Source organism: Halichoerus grypus, chromosome 5 (genome assembly GCF_964656455.1).
Source record: "Halichoerus grypus chromosome 5, mHalGry1.hap1.1, whole genome shotgun sequence".
Classification (NCBI taxonomy): domain Eukaryota; kingdom Metazoa; phylum Chordata; class Mammalia; order Carnivora; family Phocidae; genus Halichoerus; species Halichoerus grypus.
In genome coordinates, this window is record NC_135716.1 from 60,864,990 (window position 1) to 60,886,984 (window position 21,995).

The 21,995-nt window shown below is 39.5% G+C and overlaps 1 protein-coding gene and 2 pseudogenes across 1 annotated transcript in view; 1 reads left to right on the forward strand and 2 right to left on the reverse strand.

Moving 5' to 3' along the window:
• The window catches only part of TRAM1 (translocation associated membrane protein 1), a 31,942-nt gene extending 23,298 nt beyond the window's left edge, over positions 1–8,644 (forward strand). The window contains exon 11 of the mRNA XM_078072307.1: positions 7,069–8,644. Within this exon, the coding sequence (XP_077928433.1) occupies positions 7,069–7,142 (74 nt within the window). The 3' untranslated portion in view covers positions 7,143–8,644. The remainder of the gene's footprint in view (positions 1–7,068) is intronic.
• LOC118546631 (small ribosomal subunit protein eS8 pseudogene) lies at positions 4,243–5,581 on the reverse strand (annotated as a pseudogene).
• A 1,479-nt stretch (positions 8,645–10,123) lies between the features above and the next one.
• Positions 10,124–11,186, reverse strand: LOC118546591 (spermine synthase pseudogene; annotated as a pseudogene).
• Between the last annotated feature and the right edge of the window lie 10,809 nt (positions 11,187–21,995).

Consider the following 21,995-nt stretch of genomic DNA (forward strand, 5'->3'; position numbering starts at 1 on the left):
AAATTTTAGTACATCTTGATCAATTTCCACCCCCCCCCCAAAAAAAAACTCTTGCTGGGATATTAGATTGGAATTACATTGAATCTATAGATCATTTAGGGAGAAATGAGCATTTCAGCCCATGAATATGGTATATACTTCCATTTACCTAGATTATCTTTAACTTCTTTCAATATTTATTTAATAACCATTTTGTTGGGATCTAAATCACATACCATAAGGTTCACCCTTTAAAGTATATGGCTCAGGGGGGCGCCTGGGTGGCTTAGTCGTTAAGCGTCTGCCTTCGGCTCAGGTCATGGTCCAGGGTCCTGGGATCGAGCCCCACATCGGGCTCCCCGCTCAGCGGGAAGCCTGCTTCTCTCTCTCCCACTCCCCCTGATTGTGTTCCCTCTCTCGCTGTGTCTCTATCAAATAAATGAATAAAATCTTTAAAAAAAAAAAAAATTAAAAAAAAATAAATAAATAAAGTATATGGCTCAGGGGCGCCTGGATGGCTCAGTCGTTGGGTGTCTGCCTTCGGCTCGGGTCGTGATCCCAGAGTCCTGGGATCGAATCCCCACATCGGGCTCCCTGCTTGGCAGGAAGCCTGCTTCTCCCTCTCCCACTCCCCCTGCTTGTGTCCCTGCTCTCTCTGTCTCTCTCTGTCAAATGAATAAATAAAATCTTAAAAAAATAAATAAATAAAGTATATGGCTCAGTGGTTTTTAAGTATATTCACAAAGTGTGTGAGCCACTAATTCGAGAACATTTTTATCTCCCCAAGAAACCCAATGCCCACTAGCAGTCATTTCCTATCCTTTCCTTCCCCCTGCCTCTGGCAGCCACTTACCTATTTTCTGTCTCTCTGGATTGGCCTTTTCTGGACATTTCATATAAATGGAATCATATAAATTGTGATCTTTTGCAACTGGTTTCTTTCACTTAGCTTATACTTAAGGTTCATACATGTTGTAGCAAATACCAATACTTGATTCCTTTTTATGGCCAAGTACTATTCCATTGTGTGGATATACCAGATTGTTTATCCACTTACTAATTGCATTTGGGTTGTTTCCACTCTTTTGCTGCTGTAAACATTTATGTACAAGTTTTTTTTTTGAACACCTGTTTTTGCTCTCTTGGGTATATACCTAGGAATGGAATGGCTAGGTAAAACGGTGATTGTGTATTTAACATTTGCGGGAGGAACCGCTAAAAGTGGCTGCACCATTTTACATTCATTGTTTTTACATATGATATCCAGTTGTCCCCTGCAGCATTTGTTGAAAAGACTAACCTTTCTCTATTGTGTTGTCCTGATACCCTTGTTGAAAATCAGTTGATCAAGTGCTTCCAGGGCAGAATAAATAACTTGTTTTCGGTGGGGAGAGGAAATCAGTTGATCAAAAAGTAGAAATTTATTTTTGGACTCTCAATTCTGTTTTTGCCTATTCTTTTTTTTTTTTTAATTTTATTTTATTGTTATGTTAATCACCATACATTACATCATTAGTTTTTGATGTAGTGTTCCATGATTCATTGTTTGTGTATAACACCCAGTGCTCCATTCAGTACGTGCCCTCTTTAATACCCATCACCAGGCTAACCCACCCCCCCTCCCCTCTACAACCCTCAGTTTGTTTCTCAGAGTCCAGTCTCTCATGGTTCATTATGCCTATTCTTATGCCAGTACCACACTGTCTTGATTACTGTTGCTTTCTAGTTTGTTTTGAAATCAGGAAATGTGAGTCCTCCATTTTGTTCTTTTTCATTCTTTGGTTATTCTGGGTCCTTTGAACTTCCATATGAATTTTAGGATCAGCTTGTCAGTTTCTGCAAAAGCCAGCTGGGCTTTTGATATGGATTATTTTGAATCTGTCGATTCCCTTGAAAAATAGGAACATGGATGTCCTTCCATTTATTTGGGTCTTCTTTCATTTCTTTTAGTTAAATTTTGTAGTTATCTGTGTATGAGTCTTGCACTTCTTTTTATTCCTAAGTATTTTATTCTTATTGATGATATTGTAAATAGAATTGTCTTCTTAATTTCTTTTTTGGATTGTTTATTGCCAGTATATAGAAATATAATTGATTTTTCCATATTGATCTTTTATCCTGCAACATCGCTGAACTTTTTAGGGTTATTATTTAGTAGTGGGGTTTTTGTGTGAATTCCTTTGCATTTTCAGTATGCAGGACCATGTCATCTGCAGATGGAAATAGTTTTACTTCTTCCTGTCTAATCTGGATGATTTTTATTTCATTTTCTTGCCGAATTGCCCTGCCTAGAACCTCCAAAACAATGTTGAGCGGAAGTGGTGGGAGCAGACATCCTCATCTTGTTCCTGATATTATGAGGAAAGCATCTAGTCCTTTACCATTAAGTATGATGTTACCTGTGGGTTTTCCTAAATGCCTTTATCAGGTTAAGGAAGTTCCCTTCTATTTCTGGTTTATTAGTATCTTTATCATGAAAGGATGTTAGATTTTGTCACTTGCTTTTTCAGTATCTACTGAAATCATCAAATGATTTCTGTCCTTCATTTTATTGATATCATGTATTACTATTTTTTTTAAAGATTTTGTAATTACTTGACAGAGAGAACACAGGCAGGAGGGAGGGGCAGAGGGAGAGGGAGAAGCAGACTCCCCGCTGAGCAGGGAGCCCGATGCGGGAGCGGGACTCGATCCCAGGACCCTGAGATCATGACCTGAGCTGAAGGCACTTAACCCACTGAGCCACCCAGGCGCCCGATATCATGTATTACTATTAATTGATTTTTGAATGTTAAGCCAACAATGCATTCCTGGAATAAATCCCATTTGGTCATGTTATATAATCCTCTTTAGATGTTGTTTGATTTGATTTGTTAGTATTTTATTGAGCATTTTTATGTCTGTATTCATAAAGGATATTGATGTGTATTTTTTGGTAATATATATTATTTTCAAATGTAAAACCAATCTTGCATTTCTGACATAAATTCAAGTTGATGATGATAATTCATCACTTTTAGTAGATAGGTGTTTTCAGTATTTTTTTAGAATTTTTGCACCTGTGTTCATATAAAAGATTGGCCTCTAATTAGCCTGGTTTTGTTTTTGTAATGTTCTTATCAGATCTTGGTGTCAGGGTTATGGTGGCTTTATAAATAAAAGTATTGGGCAGTTTTATCTTTTGTGTGATGTCAGCATTATTTCTTACTTAAATGTTTGGAAGAATCTACCAGTGAGGCCACCTAACCTAGAATCTTCTCTAGGGGAGGATATTTTACCTATAGATTTACATTCTTTAATAGATAATAGGATTATTCAGATTTTTATTCCTTATTGTGTCTCTTTTGGAAAGTTGTGTTTGTCAAGCAATTTTTTCATTTCATCTAACTTTGCAAGTGCATTGGTAAAATTATAATATCCTCTTATTCATTTGTGTAGAATAGTGGTATTTTTTATTTCCTGTTAGTAATTTATGCCCTTCTCTCTTTTTTTTTTTTTTCCCCATTTGCCAAGAACTAACATTTGTGGGCTTTTTTGTTGATTTTCTTAGTCATATCATTGATTTTTGTTCCTATTTCCCTTTCTTTGGGCTTGATTTGCTGTTTTGTTATTTGTGGTTTACCTTCTTCAGATGGATCTTTACATCATTGATTTTCTGCCCATCTCGTGAATTACTTAAAATTAAAGGCAAACTTCCCTTTATTTGAATTGCTTTAATTGAATTTCATAGATTTTGATATGTCTTTTTCATTATCATTCACTTCAGGATATTATAATTCCAATCTGATTTCTTTGACCCATGGATCAATCATTTATTAATGCATCGTTTAATTTACAACTACTTGGGCATTTTCTAGTTTTCTTTTTGTTACTGATTTTAGCTTAATTCCTTTATGGTTAAAGAACATAGTCTGAATGATTTCAGTTCTTTGGAATTTGTTAGACTTTCATTATGGCTCAGCATGTGTTCAGTTTTGGTAAATGTTCCATTTAGACTTCAAAAGAATGTGTTTTCTGAATTTCTTGGGTTTTATGTTGTATATCAGGTCAGATTTGTTGTATTGTTCAATCTGTATCTTTACTGATTTGGTAAGAGTTCTGTTTGTTCAGTCAGTTATTGCAGGAGATACCACTTTTCCTTGTAGCTTACCAGTTTTTGCTTTCAATATTTTGAAGATGTATTATAGGTATATCAAAATTCAGGGTTGTTATAAATTCCTGTTGAATTTATCCTTTCCTTTTATTGAATATCCGTCTTCATCTCTAGTAAATGTCTGAATTTACTACTATAGCTACACCAGCTTTCTTTTGGTAAAATGTTATGGTGTATCTTTTTCTATATTTTTCTACTTTAAACCTTTCTTTATCCTTAAATATAAATTGCATCTCTTGTCAGCAGCATATAATTGGATTTAATTGTCTGATAATTATTGTCTTTGTTTTTGGAATTATACTGATGTGCCTGGGTATGATTTTCTTTGTATTTATCCTATTCTCTGTCATATAGAGCTTCCTGAATCTTGGCTTGGCTTCTTTTATCATTTTTGGAAAATTCTTGACCATAATTTCTTCAAATATTCTTCTACCCCATTCTCTTTCTCCTGTCTTTCTGGGACTCCAATATATGTTTTAAACCCTTTTTACCCTGTCCATGCTTTTCTGCATTTTTCATCCCTTTTTTTTTTCTGAGTTTCAATCTAAATATTTTTTCTATTTCATTGATTTCTTCTGTTGTGCCTAATCTGCTATTAAATTCATTTATTAAGTCTATATTTTCAGTTACTGTATTTTCCAGTTCTAGAATTAAAGATTTTAGTTCTCATGAAATTCTCCATCTTTTCATTTATTTTTATTACTCATTGTTCTTTTAATGTCCCTGTCTGATAACTCCAGATGTGGATCAGCTGAGGATCTTTTCTTTTCTCTTTTCTTTTTCTTTTCTTTTCCTTTCTTTTCAACAGTAAACACCTTTATTACATGAGTTGAAGATAGGAGGGAAGATGATTTATTTGCTTTCTGGACCTTGATTTTCCTCAAATAGAACCCCAGTTTCTTGCCCTCTAGCACATAGCCCTCTGCTCAGCCACACTGACCTCGTCTTCAAGCAATGCACCCAAGAGGCCTGCTCTGGTAGAACTGCTCCTCCAAAAGACTGCTCATTGTTGCTTGCTTTTTCCTTTCATTATATTTCTTCTGAATTTTCTTTGATTCTTTTTTGTTTAAAATCTCTTCCTCCTCAGGAGTCAACTTAACCCCCTTCTTGCAGCCCAGAAGTAGTACATAGTGGGAATCATACCATTGTCAGGATGGTGTGCTGTCAATGAGCACAGTACAGTTCCTCACCAGGGCCTTTGTGGACTACTAATTCATTGTTGGATCCTTTACAGACAGTATCAGTAATGCCTCTTCGGCGCTTCCAACACTCACAGCACCAGAAGTTCCCACACCCAGCCTCAAGGCAGGGTACTCTTACTGCCTCCCTAGATTGGGACTGTGTGTATGGGGCAGAGCATCCCAGCTCATACTTCTGCTTCTTGTGGAAGGGCTTTCTCTTGCCCCTGGTCTTGCAGGGCTTGTGCCAGTTATCCCAACAGATGCCCATCACTTGGTGCTGGCTGAAAAGAACGAAGCTCTGTTCCTGATACATTTTTTTCTCTTAGTTTTTAGTCATTTGGTCTTGCTTTCCGGGATGCCTGGCAATTTTTTAATTGAATACTGGACGTTTTATGGTAAAAATGTGTGTAGGTTCTAGACGAGTTTATAGAGGCTCTGGATTGAATATGGGTAGATCATTCTATCCTGTCAAAACTGATCTATTCCCGGGGCGCCTGGGTGGCTCAGTCGTTAAGTGTCTGCCTTCGGCTCAGGTCATGGTCCCAGGGTCCTGGGATCGAGCCCCGCATCGGGCTCTCTGCTCAGCGGCAAGCCTGCTTCTTCCTCTCCCACTCCCCCTGCTTGTGTTCCCTCTCTCGCTGTGTCTCTCTCTGTCAAATAAATAAATAAAATCTTTAAAAAAAAAGAAAAAAAAAACTGATCTATTCCCAGTTTGCCCTCATTCCTAGAACATCAACCATTTGTACAGTCTGTCTTCTCTGACAGACTCTGGATTCAGATTTTTTTCTTGCTGTCATTATGAGACTAAGCAGTTCTCTGTTTAGCTTTGTACTTGCATAGGAGTTGCTTGCTGCTTGATTTCTCTGAGTCTTGCTTTGTGTGTGCACATTCAGTAATTGTCACATACCTTATGGGAGAAATACACAGAGCAGCCTTCGGGGTTTTTTTTTTTCCTTCAAACAGGCATTTTTGTATTCCAACTTTTATGGATATTTTTGGAGGGAGGGTTAGTCTAACAATAATTACAGATCAATCGATCGATTGATGGATATCTCCATCATAACTTGAAGAAGGCAGCCATAGTACACTCCTAAACATAAGAGTTATCCTGAACACTGACTTTATGTCTTTTAAAGAAACATAACCCCAAGAACTTTGTTTACAGACAAATGTGAAAAGGTTCTTTATTGCTACCAAAAGTACTGCTCTTAAGACTACTATTTTAAAATTCTTCTCATTGTTTTTTAGAGTTTTCTGTCTTCTATCACTTTTTTCTGCTTTCAATAGTAATTGCTTTATTTTTTACTGAGATGCAATTGACAGTTACTTTTTTAAAAATGTGCTACTTTTAGGGGCACCTGGGTGGCTCAGTTGGTTAAGCATCTGACTCAGGGTTTCGGCTCAGGTCATGATCTCACAGTTGTGGGATCAAGGCCCATGTCAGGCTCGGTGCTCAGGGCAGAGTCTGCTTCAGATTCTCTCTCCCTCTCGCTCACACACTCACTCTCTCTCAAATAAATAAAATCTTTAAAAAATTTGCTACTTTTAGTTCATTGTGTTTAACATGTTACCAGGTTTTATGATTGGTTAAATACTAGTAAAGGTCTATTACTGCTAAATAAGTTTTACCTAAGGGCATGCAGATATTTATTGGGTTTTTAAATTTTCTTTTCTGAAGGTACTTTTATGTATAAATATGATACTATTTGCATTTCTTTATAAAAGAGAGTAATACTGATTCTTTTCTCTTTTCAGAAAATGGTGTAAATGGAACAGTAACTTCAAATGGAGCAGACTCTCCCCGTAATAGAAAAGAGAAATCTTCATAATGAATTATAATCTAATTGATTAATGTCCCCAAAGAAATCTGCTTTTTACTATATCTTTCAGCACTAGAGATTTTTTCTGTCCTTAAAAATACAGTTTGTGCTCTTTGATTCTTGCTATTGTACTGTTTCATGCATTTTTTTAAAGGGCATTTGAGGGAAGGATGATTACTATGAGTGAGAAAAATATTTTAGCTTAGACTAAGCTACCTGCCTTCAAAATAGTTTAGGGACCACCACCATATTTTATTTTGTGTTTTATCTTTGAACGTTTTTCTAATGATTTGGAGAGATAACTATTTACAAAAATTCTACATATCAGTGGTAAAATTTCTTGCTCTCACCAATTTTTTATATTAGCAAGATGGCCTGTTCCAGCAAGGTCATATTTTTTAAGTTATCTTTCAGGGTAAAATGGAAATACTATAAAGTTGGAAGTCAAACTTTAATATGTTTTCAGTGTTCTCTAATTTTTAGGAATTTTTGTAGTCTTTACACCTGGGAAAAAAGATTTGTAAATTCACTAAAATAATTGTGTGCTTTATTTTATAGGTAATGGTTGTTAATGTTACATCCCCATTTAAAAAAAAGAAAACATACGCTTGGTTACGATGTGTGGAGATTTATTGCCATATATATTGAATCAAAATATATGAACGTAAAAGTACCTGTGAAGTATAATCTTTCTTGTGCATTTTCAACACTTGTAAACTGGAAATCAGAAAATTAAATATTTACTATAAAGAAGCAAATCTGACTATAGCCCTTTTTGATATGTTTATTAATAATGATTCTTAATGGGGCTTGTTATAAGGTCAATATGCACAGCATCTCAGAAAAATATTGTTTAACCTTGCAAACCCTTTTTAAAAATAATGCCTACTTGATTTATATCTATAAAAAGAATGTTGGGTAATTATATTTGGAAAACATTTACTGCACTAATCTTAAAGAAATTGAAAATTCAGTTGGATAAATAGTCTTAAAAAAGACAGTGCTTTATGTTATAACTATAGCTTTGGTCCCATCTTTAATTGAGAAGCATTTATCTGTATAAAACATATTTTTGGATAAATATATATATATATTTGTATCTCTACAGAAAGGCTCTAAAAAACATTTGAGTAAAACATTTGGTTCCCTTTTCTATAATTATCCTTAAAACTTCTTACAGCTGTATTGGGTTTTTTGTTGTCTTCACAGTACCTATACTGCTCCTTTTGGTGTTCACATCTTGTTCTCCATTTCTCACTTTTGTCACCAGCTCATGTTTGTGCCATTTTTAGTATAAAAGTTGCAGGCTTGTTAGGTCTGCAGTTTAATAAGTTGCCATGCTGCTAGAAAGTTGTGCTTTTCTATTTCCAGCTGTTTACTTCCTGGAAAAAGTAGTAGCTCTCTGTAGCATCATGGAGTTTCAGTGGAACCAAATTTTTGCCATTAAAAACTGGCATTATATTGAACTATACATTGAGAAGTCAATCAAAATAAAATTTTTACTTTCACAAGCTGTATCCTGGACGTTTTCTTTATTGTTAGCAAGTTTTTATGCTATCTTAAGACATAATCTCATTAAAACGTACCATGTTTAAAGAGTATACTCTTGATAGACATTTAGAATAGCCTTTCCCAAAAAAGTGTTCTGCAAAAAAAGAGGATTAGTTTCATATAATTTCTGAGAGCTACTGAAGGGGGGGGGGGAAATGGTTAATAACCAAATTCAGAGACTACTGAGTTTCTTTACTACAGGACTGTTCAACCCTTTATATGCAAATATGCTTCCTGATCCACCAAGAATGTTTGCAATGGGGATATAACATGCAGTGTTTCCCATCTCTTTGGGCTGTGGAAACTTCTTTCTATGGAATTACTTAACAGCATTGTGTTCTACACCATACCATACCATAAGTTTGGGAAAAGGGAAGAAAAAAGCACTTTGTACGTAGCTAAAACTTTATAGGCACACATATATACACAAGTATAATTGTAAATTATATAAGCTCTAGATCCCCTCACCCCAAATGCCCTCAGGAAAGCCTCCAGATCTTGCAGAGTGTGTCACCGTCACCCGGCCTCAGGTCAGCTTTGAAGCCTGATGGCAGCATGTAGGACCATGAGCCAGGACAACTGTCAGATTCATTGAGTAAACTTGAACTAGTTGCTTTGCCATTTTGGGAGTCAGTGTTTGCCTCTATAAAATGCCTTTTTGCTTGCATTTTAGAATATGGTTGTGGGTGGTCCAGGTGGACTATTCTGGAACAAAAGCCCTAAGTGCATTCTTCTAAAATTCAGTAATTCTACACAGTCAAAATCAGAACTAATCCTGAAGCAGAGCTTGTGTAGATGAAGAAATGGGAGAGAGAAATTTTTTGTTGCACATTTTGTTAGCAGTAGCCATTGACATCTTGTGTCTACAAGATGTTTCCAAATGTTTTCACTGAAAACTAGTTCTACTGCCTGCCTACATACGGACAACAATAAAAATTGTTTTTAAGAAGTGATAGTTACATTGATCACCTGTTTGCATTTTTTTCTCATAATTTTATTCGAAGCATTGCTATTTGGTTTTTCTTAACTCTCTTAAGCACCAAATTTTAATATCTAAGTCAATTTTTTGGGAAACACCATCCAGAACTTCCCTCCAGAACAAAACGATGTTCATGCCTCCAAACGACCAAATTTGAAGTCTGCCAAAACAAAAACAGCCCACACACAAAAAAAGTAACAAAAATCACATTCTAGGGGTTCCTTGCATTTACCAGCCTTTGCTTATGCTGTCTAATCATCCTTCAGCTGACTTTTTAAAAAAGTAACACCCTACCTCATCAAAATATACTTTTCCATTTGCTTTTTTTAAATTAAAAATAATTTAAAAAAGAAAACTTGAATTCACAACTGCCTGACTCATTTCAGTGTCGTGTACAGCATATGAAGGTTAGGAGGGCTATTTGCAGCACACATGATTAGGGGATACTGGTCTTCAAGGTTCAGCTTTCTTGCAAACTGTAAAATACCCACAATTCCAAGTGTGACAGAAGAGACGACCTCTGAGAATCCCACAGGACAATACAGGCGCCCAAGCTGTTCATGGAGTGACAGGGCTTCTGTCAAATTGACACAGCTGCCCTGTGTCATGTATTTCCCATCCTGTTTCAGTACTTCCATTGAGAGGTCAAGAATCAGTCTGAGAAACTTCCATGTGGAATCTTCTGGAGATGTAGAGATTGGAACTGCTATCAAATCATTTATCACATCATCAAACTCTCTTCAGCCCTAGAATACAGTCTTTTGTTAGGACCTGAGAGCAGTCTCCTTTAAGATTGTCTCAGTCGTCGCCACATGTTTTTCGCATGTATTTCTTATATCCATCGACCACCATTTTGTCAATCTCTACCACAGTGACCATCTTTGGTTTCAGTTTGACACTTTCACATAATATGCCCCCATCTCCGCCCCCTGGAATCAGTGCGTCTTTGCCTCTATAGTCTTTTCCACTGCCACGATAGCCTGGGTATACCCACATCACTCTCCGCCAGATTAACATCCCCGCCAAGATGAGAATATTCCCAAATTGCTTCGAGTGTAGAATTTTAATGCTCTGATAAGGTGAATCTTCATCATACACCACTTCATCTATGTCATACTCAACCAGGCAACCATTATCAGTGGGTCAGTATCTGTCCATGGCCCCTCCTCAAACAATGGGCGGTAATCGCTTCCCCCACCCAATACTGTCCTCAGTTCTTTCATTCTTCTACTTTGTTCAAAAGACGGTCAACTTCTTGGCCTTGTAAATCACCATCATAACTCTGAAGGCCCAACACCACCAATCCATGTGGGTAAATGCTCAAATTGGCAAAGCTGCCATTTTTGTTTATGTAGGTCGCTAAATAACCATGGTCTTGCCAGCTGTGTAGACTCTGTCATCCCTTGCTCCTGGAAAATGGACTGGAGACCTTTTAGAATGGTCTCACCATAAGCTTTGATGCTGAGCATGAAGTTGAGCGTGCTGAGTCATGCTGTTGCAAGAGTGAGGCAAGGCCCTGCCATGCCTGGGGGAGGTGGCCGCAGGAGACTGGAAGGCTGCAGGACAGGCTGCAGCCAGTGGGGAGTGTCCACCTATTTACATTTTTAAAGGAGTGGCTTCAAAAGTAATCCTGGGGTGGGTGGAAATTCTAGGGTAATGCTTAAACAGATGGTTCTCTCCAAAGATCACCCTTGTTGTGACAGGTGATTCAGTTAGAAGTCATCTACTATAAAAATTTCAACACAAGACAGGTTTGGGAATTTCAAAGCAGCCATTAACAAGCATTAGTTGGGAAAATGAAAGACTAGTAACCCAGGTCATGAAAAGAGTGAATGGGGTTGGACTAAGTCTCTAGGCGCTTTAGAAACCCTGGGTATAGGGGCGCCTGGGTGGCTCAGATGGTTAAGCATCTGCCTTCGTCTCAGGTCATGATCCCCAGGGTCCTGGGATCCAGCCCCACGTCAGGCTCCTGGCTCAGCGGAGAGCCTGCTTCTCCCTCTCCCTCTGCCTCTCCCCCTGCTCATGCTCTCTCTATGTATCTCTGTGTCTCAAATGAGTAAATAAAATCTTAAAAAAAAAAAAAGAAAGAAACCCAGGGTATATAGCTCAATCAATTAGGATGAAATGAGGCAAGAAGACAAGTTCCTAATAATAGTGCTTTGTTAATCTGGTCACTGAGCACTTTTTTAAAGCTATTAGCCATCTACAGAAACACCGCATCTCTGTGGCTTCGCTCTATCTTGTGAAGACAGCGGAGAGCCTCCTACTTAAAAGACGGACTAGTCCTAGGTTTAAGCATGATTTGCTTTACAAAAAGCTCTACTAGGTATCTACATGCCACACATTAACCAGCTTTATTCAATACCATTAGGGAAAAGGCTAAGCCAATTTGTCTAACCTAACTATTTTTAGTGAAAATACTGTGTTTGCTTAAGGCTGAAATCAAACATTTGGGTGTCCTGAAAACAAGCAAAAAAAAAAAAAAAAATTAAGAGGTTTAGGTCCATCACATAGTCTAAATCATGACTATTAGTAACTTTGAGGGTGAGCCAACGAAAGAAAATATATTCTCTTTTGAAATTCAAACTTCAACCAATTCAAGTGATAACCTTGTTGATTTCTGTTAACATTAATAGGCACATAATGATAAGACTAGCAGACGAGAGTCCAAATCTTGACTCCTCCCCTGATAATTCTGTGTGATCTAATGCCTGTGCCTCAGTTTCCTGAGATATGTAATAGCACCTACCCTACAAGGTAATTCTGCAAACTAAGATGGTACACATAAATTGTTCATAGCTCCATGCCTGATGCTCACTAAATGTTAGTTATCAGCTCATAAGATTGTGACAAACACAGTAAAGGAATGGCTAATAGTATTATGTAATTTTAGTTGTTACTACTTCTCCATATATGATCCATTCATTATACAAGGTTTTGAGCACTCATGCTCTCTAATGCAAGTACAGTGTTTCATGGTTGGTACCTTGAGTAGGCGGACCAATAAAGTTACATGAAATCTTCAAGCCAACATTACAGCCATTTGATCACTGCAAGACTGCAAGCATACTTATCCAGCGCAAACGTTCATAAAGCAAACACCCAAGTCTGTACTGAATCATTTACACTTAGGTGATCCAATAATTATAAAAAGCAGTAAATAGCATGTATAGTTTCTAAAGAATGATTTTTTAAAATCAGATACCTAGGGTTTATGAAACCATAGTTTCATTTAGGTGGCGTATACAACTTCTAGAGAATTTTTCGTTGCTTGGAATTCTTTACCTTCTTTTTTTTTTTTTTTTTAAGATTTATTTATTTACTTGACAGAGACACAGCGAGAGAGGGAACACAAGCAGGGGGAGTGGGAGAGGAAGAAGCAGGCTTCCCGCCGATCAGGGAGCCCAATGTGGGGCTCAATCCCAGGACCCTGGGATCATGACCTGAGCCGAAGGCAGACACTTAACGACTGAGCCACCCAGGGGCCCCATGGAATTCCTTACCTTCTAATGGGAAGAATCAAACTCCATCAGATGAATGAGAATATTTACCTGGGATAAGAAAAGAGTGTATTACAAGCAATGTTTATCAATAAACTTGAACTAATCTTATAAAATGTCCTACGAATTACAATTCTGCAAGTGGACCGGAAGGGCTGGCTCTCACAGTGTGTGCGGGATATACACTAAGTGTGGATAATGCATGAAATGGACTAAAATCTGAAGACTAAGTTCCTTACTCTGTTGTCTACTTGCTGATTGACTTCTGAACTAATCCTTTTTTCCTTCATCAAATATGAGAAACTATAATAAGGACTTTTTATGAGAATGATTAGAGAATAGTTTTTTAAATGCAGTTTTACCAGACTGATTTATGTTATTAGTGACCTCCTGACCAATTAGAGTGGTCCTTTTCTCTTTCTTGCCAATTTCATTCACAACAAACAAACAAAACAATAAGATACAGGTCATTTGTTACTTAGATCAGAAAGGGAAAATGTCTATACTATATATACTAAGTACATGAAGAATGAAAAATTAAGTGTGGTTTTTAAAATGTGAATTCCATGGCTAAAATTAACAACACAGGAGACGACAGGTGTTGGCAAGGATGTGGAGAAAGGAGAACCCTCTTGCACTGTTGGTGGGAATGCAAACTGGTGCAGCCACTGTGGAAAACAGTATGGAGGTCCCTCAAAAAAATAGAAGTATTACCCTACGACCCAGCAATTGCTCAAGTAGATATTTACCCAAAAGATACAAAAATACTGATTCAAAGGGATACATGCACCCTGAAGTTTATAAGCAGCATTATCAACAATAGCCAAACTATGGAAAGAGCCCAAATATCCATCGACTGATGAATAGATAAAGAAGATGTGGTATATATACACAATGGAATATTACTCAACTATCAAAAAGAATGAATGAAATCTTGCCATTTGCAATGACTTGGATGGAGCTACAGTGTAATATGCTAAGCAAAATAAATCAGTCAAAGAAAGAAAAATACCATATGATTTCACGCATGTGTGGAATTTAAGAAACAATACAGATTAACATATGGGAAGGGGGAAAAGAGAGAGAGAGAGGGAAACAATCCATAAGAGACTCTTTTTTTTTAATTTTATTTTATTATGTTATGTTAATCACCATTCATTACATCATTAGTTTTTGATGTAGTGTTCCATGATTCACTGTTTGTGTATAACACCCAGGGCTCCATTCAGTACGTGCCCTCTTTAATACCCATCACCAGGCTAACCCATCCCCCTACCCCCTCCCCTCTAGAACCCTCAGTTTGTTTCTCAGAGTCCATAGTCTCTCATGGTTCGTCTCCATAAGAGACTCTTAATGATAGAGAACAAACTGAAGGTTTATGGAGGGAGGTGGGTGGGGGATGGGCTAAATGGGTGATGGGTATTAAAGAGGACACTGTGATGAGCTCTGAGTGTTATATGTAAGTGATGAATCACTGAATTCTACTCCTGAAACCAATATTGCACTGTATGTTAACTAGAATTTAAATAAAAATTTAAGGAAAAAAAAAAGGTAAATTCCATTCTGTAGGATTAAGGTCTAGAAGACTACCAGGAAAGTTAGAAGACTGGTAATATACCTAAATCCTAATACACATGGGAAGCTTTGAAAATTTCAAAAGAAAATAAGCAAGGCTTGGGGTGCCTGGGTGGCACAGCCAGTTGAGCAACTGGCTCTTGGTTTTGGCTCAGGTCCATGATCTCAGGGTTGTGGGATCATACCCTACCTCAGGCTCCGTGCTCAGTGTGGAGTCTGCTGAAGACTCTCTCTCCCTCTCCCTCTGCCTCTCCCCACTCTCCACGCACACACTCGCTCTCTCTCTCTAATAAATAAATAAATCTTAAAAAAAAAAAAAAACAGAAAAGAAGCAAGCCTTGGTTCAACTTTATCTTCAAAAAGAACTTACGTAAGTGCACTCGGTGAGTAGAAAGCCCCGGTTCACAGCTAGAAGTCATTTTTCTGTTGATATTATGATACGGTGGGACAATTCTGCCTCTGTGCAGAAACAATGGTACCGCGGAATAAGATGGAGATAGGGAGATAGCCATTTAGCAAAACGAGAAATACTCCACAGTGATTCTCATTGAAATTTATGGAGCCCATCTCTAAACACTGACCATCATACAGACAGCTCAGGCTCATCTCCTGTATTCTTCTTTACAGAGCATCTTAATTTTGTATGGCCTGTGGGGTTTTTTTTTGGCAGGGGGGTGTTTAATGAACGCTGAAACAAAAAGAATTTCGAAAGCAAAGCCATCTTGTGGACTGTAGCTTCAGGTTTAAGTAATCACTGCTTTCCTTGTTTTACTGTATTTTGATGAGAGCCAACATTCTAATTACAGTCCAGCATCTCTTGTTCAGCAGGCGGTGCCAATCACACCCCATTATATATTGATGTGCAGTAAGTGCCCGTTAGGGGTTGCTGCAATCACAACCCTAATTTTCCGCTCACGCTCCATCCACGTCAGCGCTCCCGTCTCCAGAGGTAAGAGCAGCTGTACTCTCTGTACTCATTAACCCAGCTGCCCTTGACATTTGTTCCTCTTTTTTTTTTTTTTTTTTTTTTTTAATGTCGCAAATTCTCTACGAAAGGAAAGACTTTCAGCCTGGGATTTTTTTTTCCCCCGCATTGATTATTTCAGCTGTTTTTCAGGATCTGCCTTGGCATCTAAAATAGTACTCTCACATTTCACACACTGAGATCCAAAATTCCAAACAGAAGACCTGCACGTGACTGTGATTTGATGCGTTAGGATGGCCGGTGGCGGGCACTGAGGGGAATGTTGGTCCAGAGAGCTTCACTCATTGATCTGAATTTGGCTTTAAACGCATTAGAAATTTGTTTCTTCTTGATATTACCAATTGCCTAAAAACCTGAAGCATTCAGTTATGTAGGATTTTTTTTACCCTTTGTGATTCTCATTTCTGAGGAGCTTAGTCTTGATGGGTTCCCACCCTGCTCTGACTCTCCTTTAGCTCTCCAAATGTCTCTTCCTGAGCCCATAGCTTATATTAATTACACTGTATCTTCATCATTCCCCTGTGCAGCAGGGCTCCAATGGCTAGCGTCTTGCATCTGAAATGAAAGAAATGGGGAAGAGATATTTGCATTTTTATATCCTCATATAGCAAAGGACCGGCCTCTCCTACCTCAGTCCCCCAAACACCTCCCACAGCTCATTATTTATCCTCCACAGTCTTTTTTTTTACATAAGGCACAATAATATTGCACTTTATTGATTCTAAAATGTACTCCCCCCAAACTTTAGCATCTCTGGATAAAGAGTGGGGTTGTTCAATCAATGGCATGTCACAGTTACCAGCATTTTTCTTAGTGTAAAAACAAAATAAGGATTGAAAAAACCTGGTGAATCCTTTGTATGAAATTCAGTAAAAATTGGTAGTGTTTACCAAAGTCTCACCATGTCCCAATTATTATTTTAAGTGCTCCCCCCTCATTTTGATCCTCCACAGAAACCCTATGAACAGGGACCATTCTTAGTTGCCTTTTACAGAAACTGAATCTCAGGAAGATGAAGGGGCCTAGTAAGTGACAGAGCCAGGCTTTGAACTCAGGTCTGTCTGAGGCCGGGCCTGTTCTTCCCTGTGTCCCACCACACACCTTCTCCTCCACCCAAGCCTGCCCTCAGAAGAGGATCATTTGGTTTGACCTTCAGCGTTCTTCCTTCCAAGGAGTTTTGCAAAGATAAAGTTCTAAGTGTAGAATATTAATCACGCAAAGTAAAATAGCTTAGGAAGTATTTTAATTTATTCAATAACACAAATCAACTTTTTTCTGGATTTAACCGGGATACAAAAATTCCTAGAACTCAGTCCCTACCTTCAAGGGCTCACAGTCTAGTGTGAGAGGCAGACATCCAGGCAATAATATCAACCATGGGGAAAGTTCTAGAGCAGGGACAAGTACCAGGGACGTCCAGTACAAGGACGCCTCCCAGCTCAGGGTGAAGAGGCTGTGAGGCAGTTTTGCAGGCCCAGACCATCACCCCACCCCAGCCTGCAGAAGATTCAACTGGAAAAGCGCAGGTGAGGGCGGCGGGGGTGTGGGCACATTGCCCCCAGCCCTGCCCTCACTGGGCACTGTGTGCGGGCATTCCAGGCCCACTGTGCATGCGGCCCCAGGGCCGCCCCTCCAACCAGAGGAGCCAAGGTTGGGCAAACATCCACAGCTTTTTCTCAGGCCCCTGGTTTCAGCTTTAACTACTAATATATCAGCTCTTGTGACTGCACGTGACTTTTTTTTTTTTAAGATTTTATTTATTTATTTGAGAAAGAGAGCACAGGTATTGGGGGAGGGCTGGGGAGAGGGACAGGGAGAAGGAGAAGCAGACTCCCTGCGGAGCAGGGAGCCCTATGTGGGACTCAATCCCAGGACCCTGGAATCATGACCTGAGCTGAAAGCAGACACTTAACCGACCGAGCCACCCAGGTGCCCTGCAAGTGACTTTTTATGACCTACGACTGACTTTACAAGCTACAGGACCTGCCTAAGATCATCTCCAGTGGCAGGAAAAAAAAGCTCAGAGAGTGGGTTTGAAGGAACAATGAAACAGATAAAATTAAGTCGCTTTATGATTCCACCGAATCAAACCCAATTCACTGAATGAAAAGATTATGAGCACAAATAGGGAGAGAAAAGAAAGGATGGCACATAGCGTGGTCGTTGTGGCTGGGCTGTCAGTAAACAGCTATGGGGACTTGAGCTGCAAGCATTATGCCAAGCCCGGTGTATGCGGGGAGGGACAACCCAGGCACGAGTCCTGCCCTCACGGGGCTTAAAGTGTCAAGACAAGTAACCACCTACAAAAATATAAGGAGAAATTATAATCGCTAGAAAGGGAGAAGTCCCTGTGCTTATAAAGAGAGGACATGGGGGAGGGAAGGAAAGGCCTCTCTGAGAAAACCAGGGCTGAGCTGAGAAGCCCAGGATGAGGACACCTGAGGCAGAGGGTAAGGAAGGCCCACCCAGGACACACGTGCCATTGGGTGGGGGAGGCAGGAAGGGCAGGGCACCCAGGACAGGACCCCCCCAGGGTGCCAGGCCTGGGGACTCCAGCTCCTGGGCTGTTTCCTCGGTGCCGAAGTATCTCCCTAATCTTTCCATGGAGAATCGTGGCCTGCAGGTTTGTATACTGTGCCGGGTCTAGTGACTGAGTATATTCATCTTTTCTCCCCGCTCTGGTTTTCTCCACAAGTCTTTCTCCTACGAAGATACTGGTAAGAGCAACATTGCCTGGGACACTCGCAGCAATATTTGTAAATCTGATAGGTAATGTGCTTGCATATTTTCCAGTGCATATACTTAGTATTACTTTATCATTTTGTTCTTCCTCCCCATACCATTGAGCACTGTTGAATGAGACCTTGTAGTTTAGTAAAAGAGATAAGACACTGCACGACATGATTCTATGGGAGTGTCCAGAAGGAGCTTGCATCTCAGCTGGGAGGCCAGGAAAGATGGCAACTGGCTTTTAGGGACAAACATGGTTGATTTCACATTTGCAAGCTCTGATTTAAGTCAGAATAAAAAGCTACACGAAATGAGCTAAAAGGGGTCTGCTCTCTGGCTCTCGAACAGTTAGTTGAAAGGCTCCTAGTTTGAAAATAATTCACAGCCCCCTCATCTTTTAAGCCAATGCTACTCAAACTACAACCCAGGGACCAGTTTCTGTTCCGTTCTGCACATTGTTTGTAACCAGTCTGCAATGAGATAAGTACAGAAACAAAGTGAGCATTTAGAACTTTTATGGCAATTTGGCAGAATTGTTCTATGTCTGCTGAATTAAAAGAAAAAGAAAGAAAGAAGGAAGGAATTGAGCTTGGGTTTTGTATGTCTTTGGAGGTTTTTTATTTTATTTTATTTTTTTTTATTTTTTTTAAGATTTTATTTATTTATTTGACAGAGAGAGACACAGCGAGAGAGGGAACACAAGCAGGGGGAGTGGGAGAGGGAGAAGCAGGCTTCCCACTGAGCAGGGAGCCCGATGCGGGGCTCGATCCCAGGACTCTGGGATCATGACCTGAGCCGAAGGCAGACGCTTAACGACTGAGCCACCCAGGCGCCCCTGGAGGTTTTTTAAGTTGAATTTTTCTATTTATTTTATTATTATTTGTACAAATATTGATCCACAATGGATTTAAGACAAAGCCGGCATTCCACACAGGTGTTCTGAGACTCCTTGTTCAGAGTCGCTCAGGGGACCTCAAAGGCACTCCACTCAAAAGAACAGGCAGTTTGGGGGCGCCTGGGTGGCTCAGTCGTTAAGCGTCTGCCTTCGGCTCAGGTCATGATCCCAGGGTCCTGGGATAGAGCCCCACATTGGGCTCCCTGCTCCGTGGGAAGCCTGCTTCTCCCTCTCCCGCTCCCCCTGCTTGTGTTCCCTCTCTCGCTGTGTCTCTCTGTGTCAAATAAATAAAATCTTTAAAAAAAAAAAAAAGAACAGGCAGTTTGGGGCACCTGGGTGGCTCAGATGGTTAAGCGTCTGCCTTCGGCTCAGGTCATGATCCCAGGGTGCTGGGATCGAGCCCCGCATCGGGCTCCCTGCTCAGCAGGAAGCCTGCTTCTCCCTCTCCCACTCCCCCTGCTTGTGTTCCCTCTCTCACTGTGTATCTCTCTGTCAAATAAATAAATAAAATCTTAAAAAAAAAAAAAAGAACAGGCAGTTCAATACGACAGTTCCCAAAAGATCCAGAAACACTAGCGACAAGTCAGGACCCACCCTGTAGACTTTCTCGTTCAAAACAGAGTTCTTGGCCAGACTGTTGGCAGCTTTCCAGATTTCTGCCAGCAGGAAGCACAGATAAGGAAGCTCCACTCCCCTTGAAAAATCAGATTTATCCAGAATGACGCTTAATTTCACATAAAACCCACAAAAACGTGAGCTGGCCAAACAGAGGCAGAAGAGAGACTTGAGTGTTACCCGTAGTGTCTTCAGAGCGAGTGTCACTTACCTTCTGACTTGAAAGGCGATAGAAGAGTCTTGAGCTGATTCAGTCACAAAGCCTGTGGCAGAAATCCCTAAATGGCCACGACTGTATCATCAGTTAAATAAAATCAGGCCCTACGGGTATGAAACCAGCCCTTTAGGGTCACCACACTCCGCTCTACAGTTGTTCCTGTAGTGACTAAGAGAGGTGAGTCTGTTGTTAGACTGATTTTAGCCAGGGAGAGGCCACAACATCCCCAGTGGAATGCTTCATTGCAGCGTGGGTCTCAGGATACGCTCACTGAGCCAGCCCTTCAGCAATCATGGGCAATTCAAACTAATGTGTCCTTAGCAAACATCGCCAGGTTCCCATTATTTGTATTCTTAGATGTTCTCAGATGTCTTTAGTTGGTGTCTTTCATTACACTAAATTAGTTGGATTTTTACAGGCAGAAAAAATATCTTCCCATAACTTTTTAATTTTCCCACATGTCTATTACATTCTGTGCCCAGTAGGCTCTGAGTAAATGTTGACTAACCCATTAATAAAATGATGTAAATCAAACAGCAGGTTCCTTTTTTTTTCACTTTCAGTGCATTTATTTTCCTTGCTGGTGTACTGTTTTATTCAAAGCTCCACGAATTTGATTTAATTTTTTTGGAAATAAAAGAACATAGAAAAAAATAATACAAACTTAGTTCATTTGGGTCCTGTGTACTCGGGTATCATGCGCAACCATAGAACTTGGCAACTACATATCAATACCTAATTAGCTCAGGCAAAATTCAAGCTACTTACCCATTGAGGAAGCTTTCAACTGATAAGATTTCTTGAAGGGAAATTAAGAAATAGAGACCTAAAGCGCTTTTCTCTTCTGTTCCCTTTTCTTATCTCTTCTTGAATTTCCCAAAACTTATGCAGAAAGTCTCAGATGGAAACTGAATGTGCTCTTTCCTGTAGTTGTGAATTCAGCCACAACATCCTGTGAGCAAGGGCCTAGCGATGAGGGAGCCTGAAAGGCATGAGGATGGCAAGGCCAAGGAAGAGAGAGTCCAAGCCCAATCTATGAAAACAAACCTCAGGCCATCACTGTAGACACAAGCTCCATTTGGGGGAGAATCAGCAGCACCTAGGGCATAGAAATTCTGTTCCATTCTTCCCTCATCATCGCTTTGTCTCCTTTTCTCCTGCATTCACTCACCCCATCCCCATCTTTGCATAGATAAACCCACTTCCCTTCTCATAGAGAAAAGAGGGGAACTTGCTTGACTAGGGGGTTGGGAAGTGGCCCACATTACGTTTTGAATGGAGGGTTCCATTTTCATTTGTTACCCCATTGCCTCTGTGACTTCCCTGCAAGTGGAGCCAACAATTCCTTTGAGAAAGACCCAAAACTCTTCAAATACAGTAAGTCTCAACCTCCCCAGATAAGATGGCGTCTATGCTAACTAAACCCTTTGAGAATTACAAGCTATGTTTTAGACTCTCATTACAGGCTGTTGTAGAAAAGACCTATTTGGTGATGCCACTGTAAGGCCATCTGGTAACAATATTGTTCATATTCTAAATGAGCACAAACCGTAATAGACAAGGTAAAGATAGAGAAGGAACTACAAAAAATATGATCAAATAAGTAGAGACCCAAGTCTCCAGAATCTTGTCCTTTTTCAAATGACCTTATGAAAGCTGAAAATTAGGCAACAGGGGGAAATAAAAGAGAAAAAGGGGCTTTGTCTGTTCCTTCCTATTTCCTTTGTTTGGTTTTCTGAGAAATGTGTTTTGTAACATAATTTTGGCATATTTGCAATTGGCAGAAGCTTGTAGAATAATTCCTTCATTAGTGTG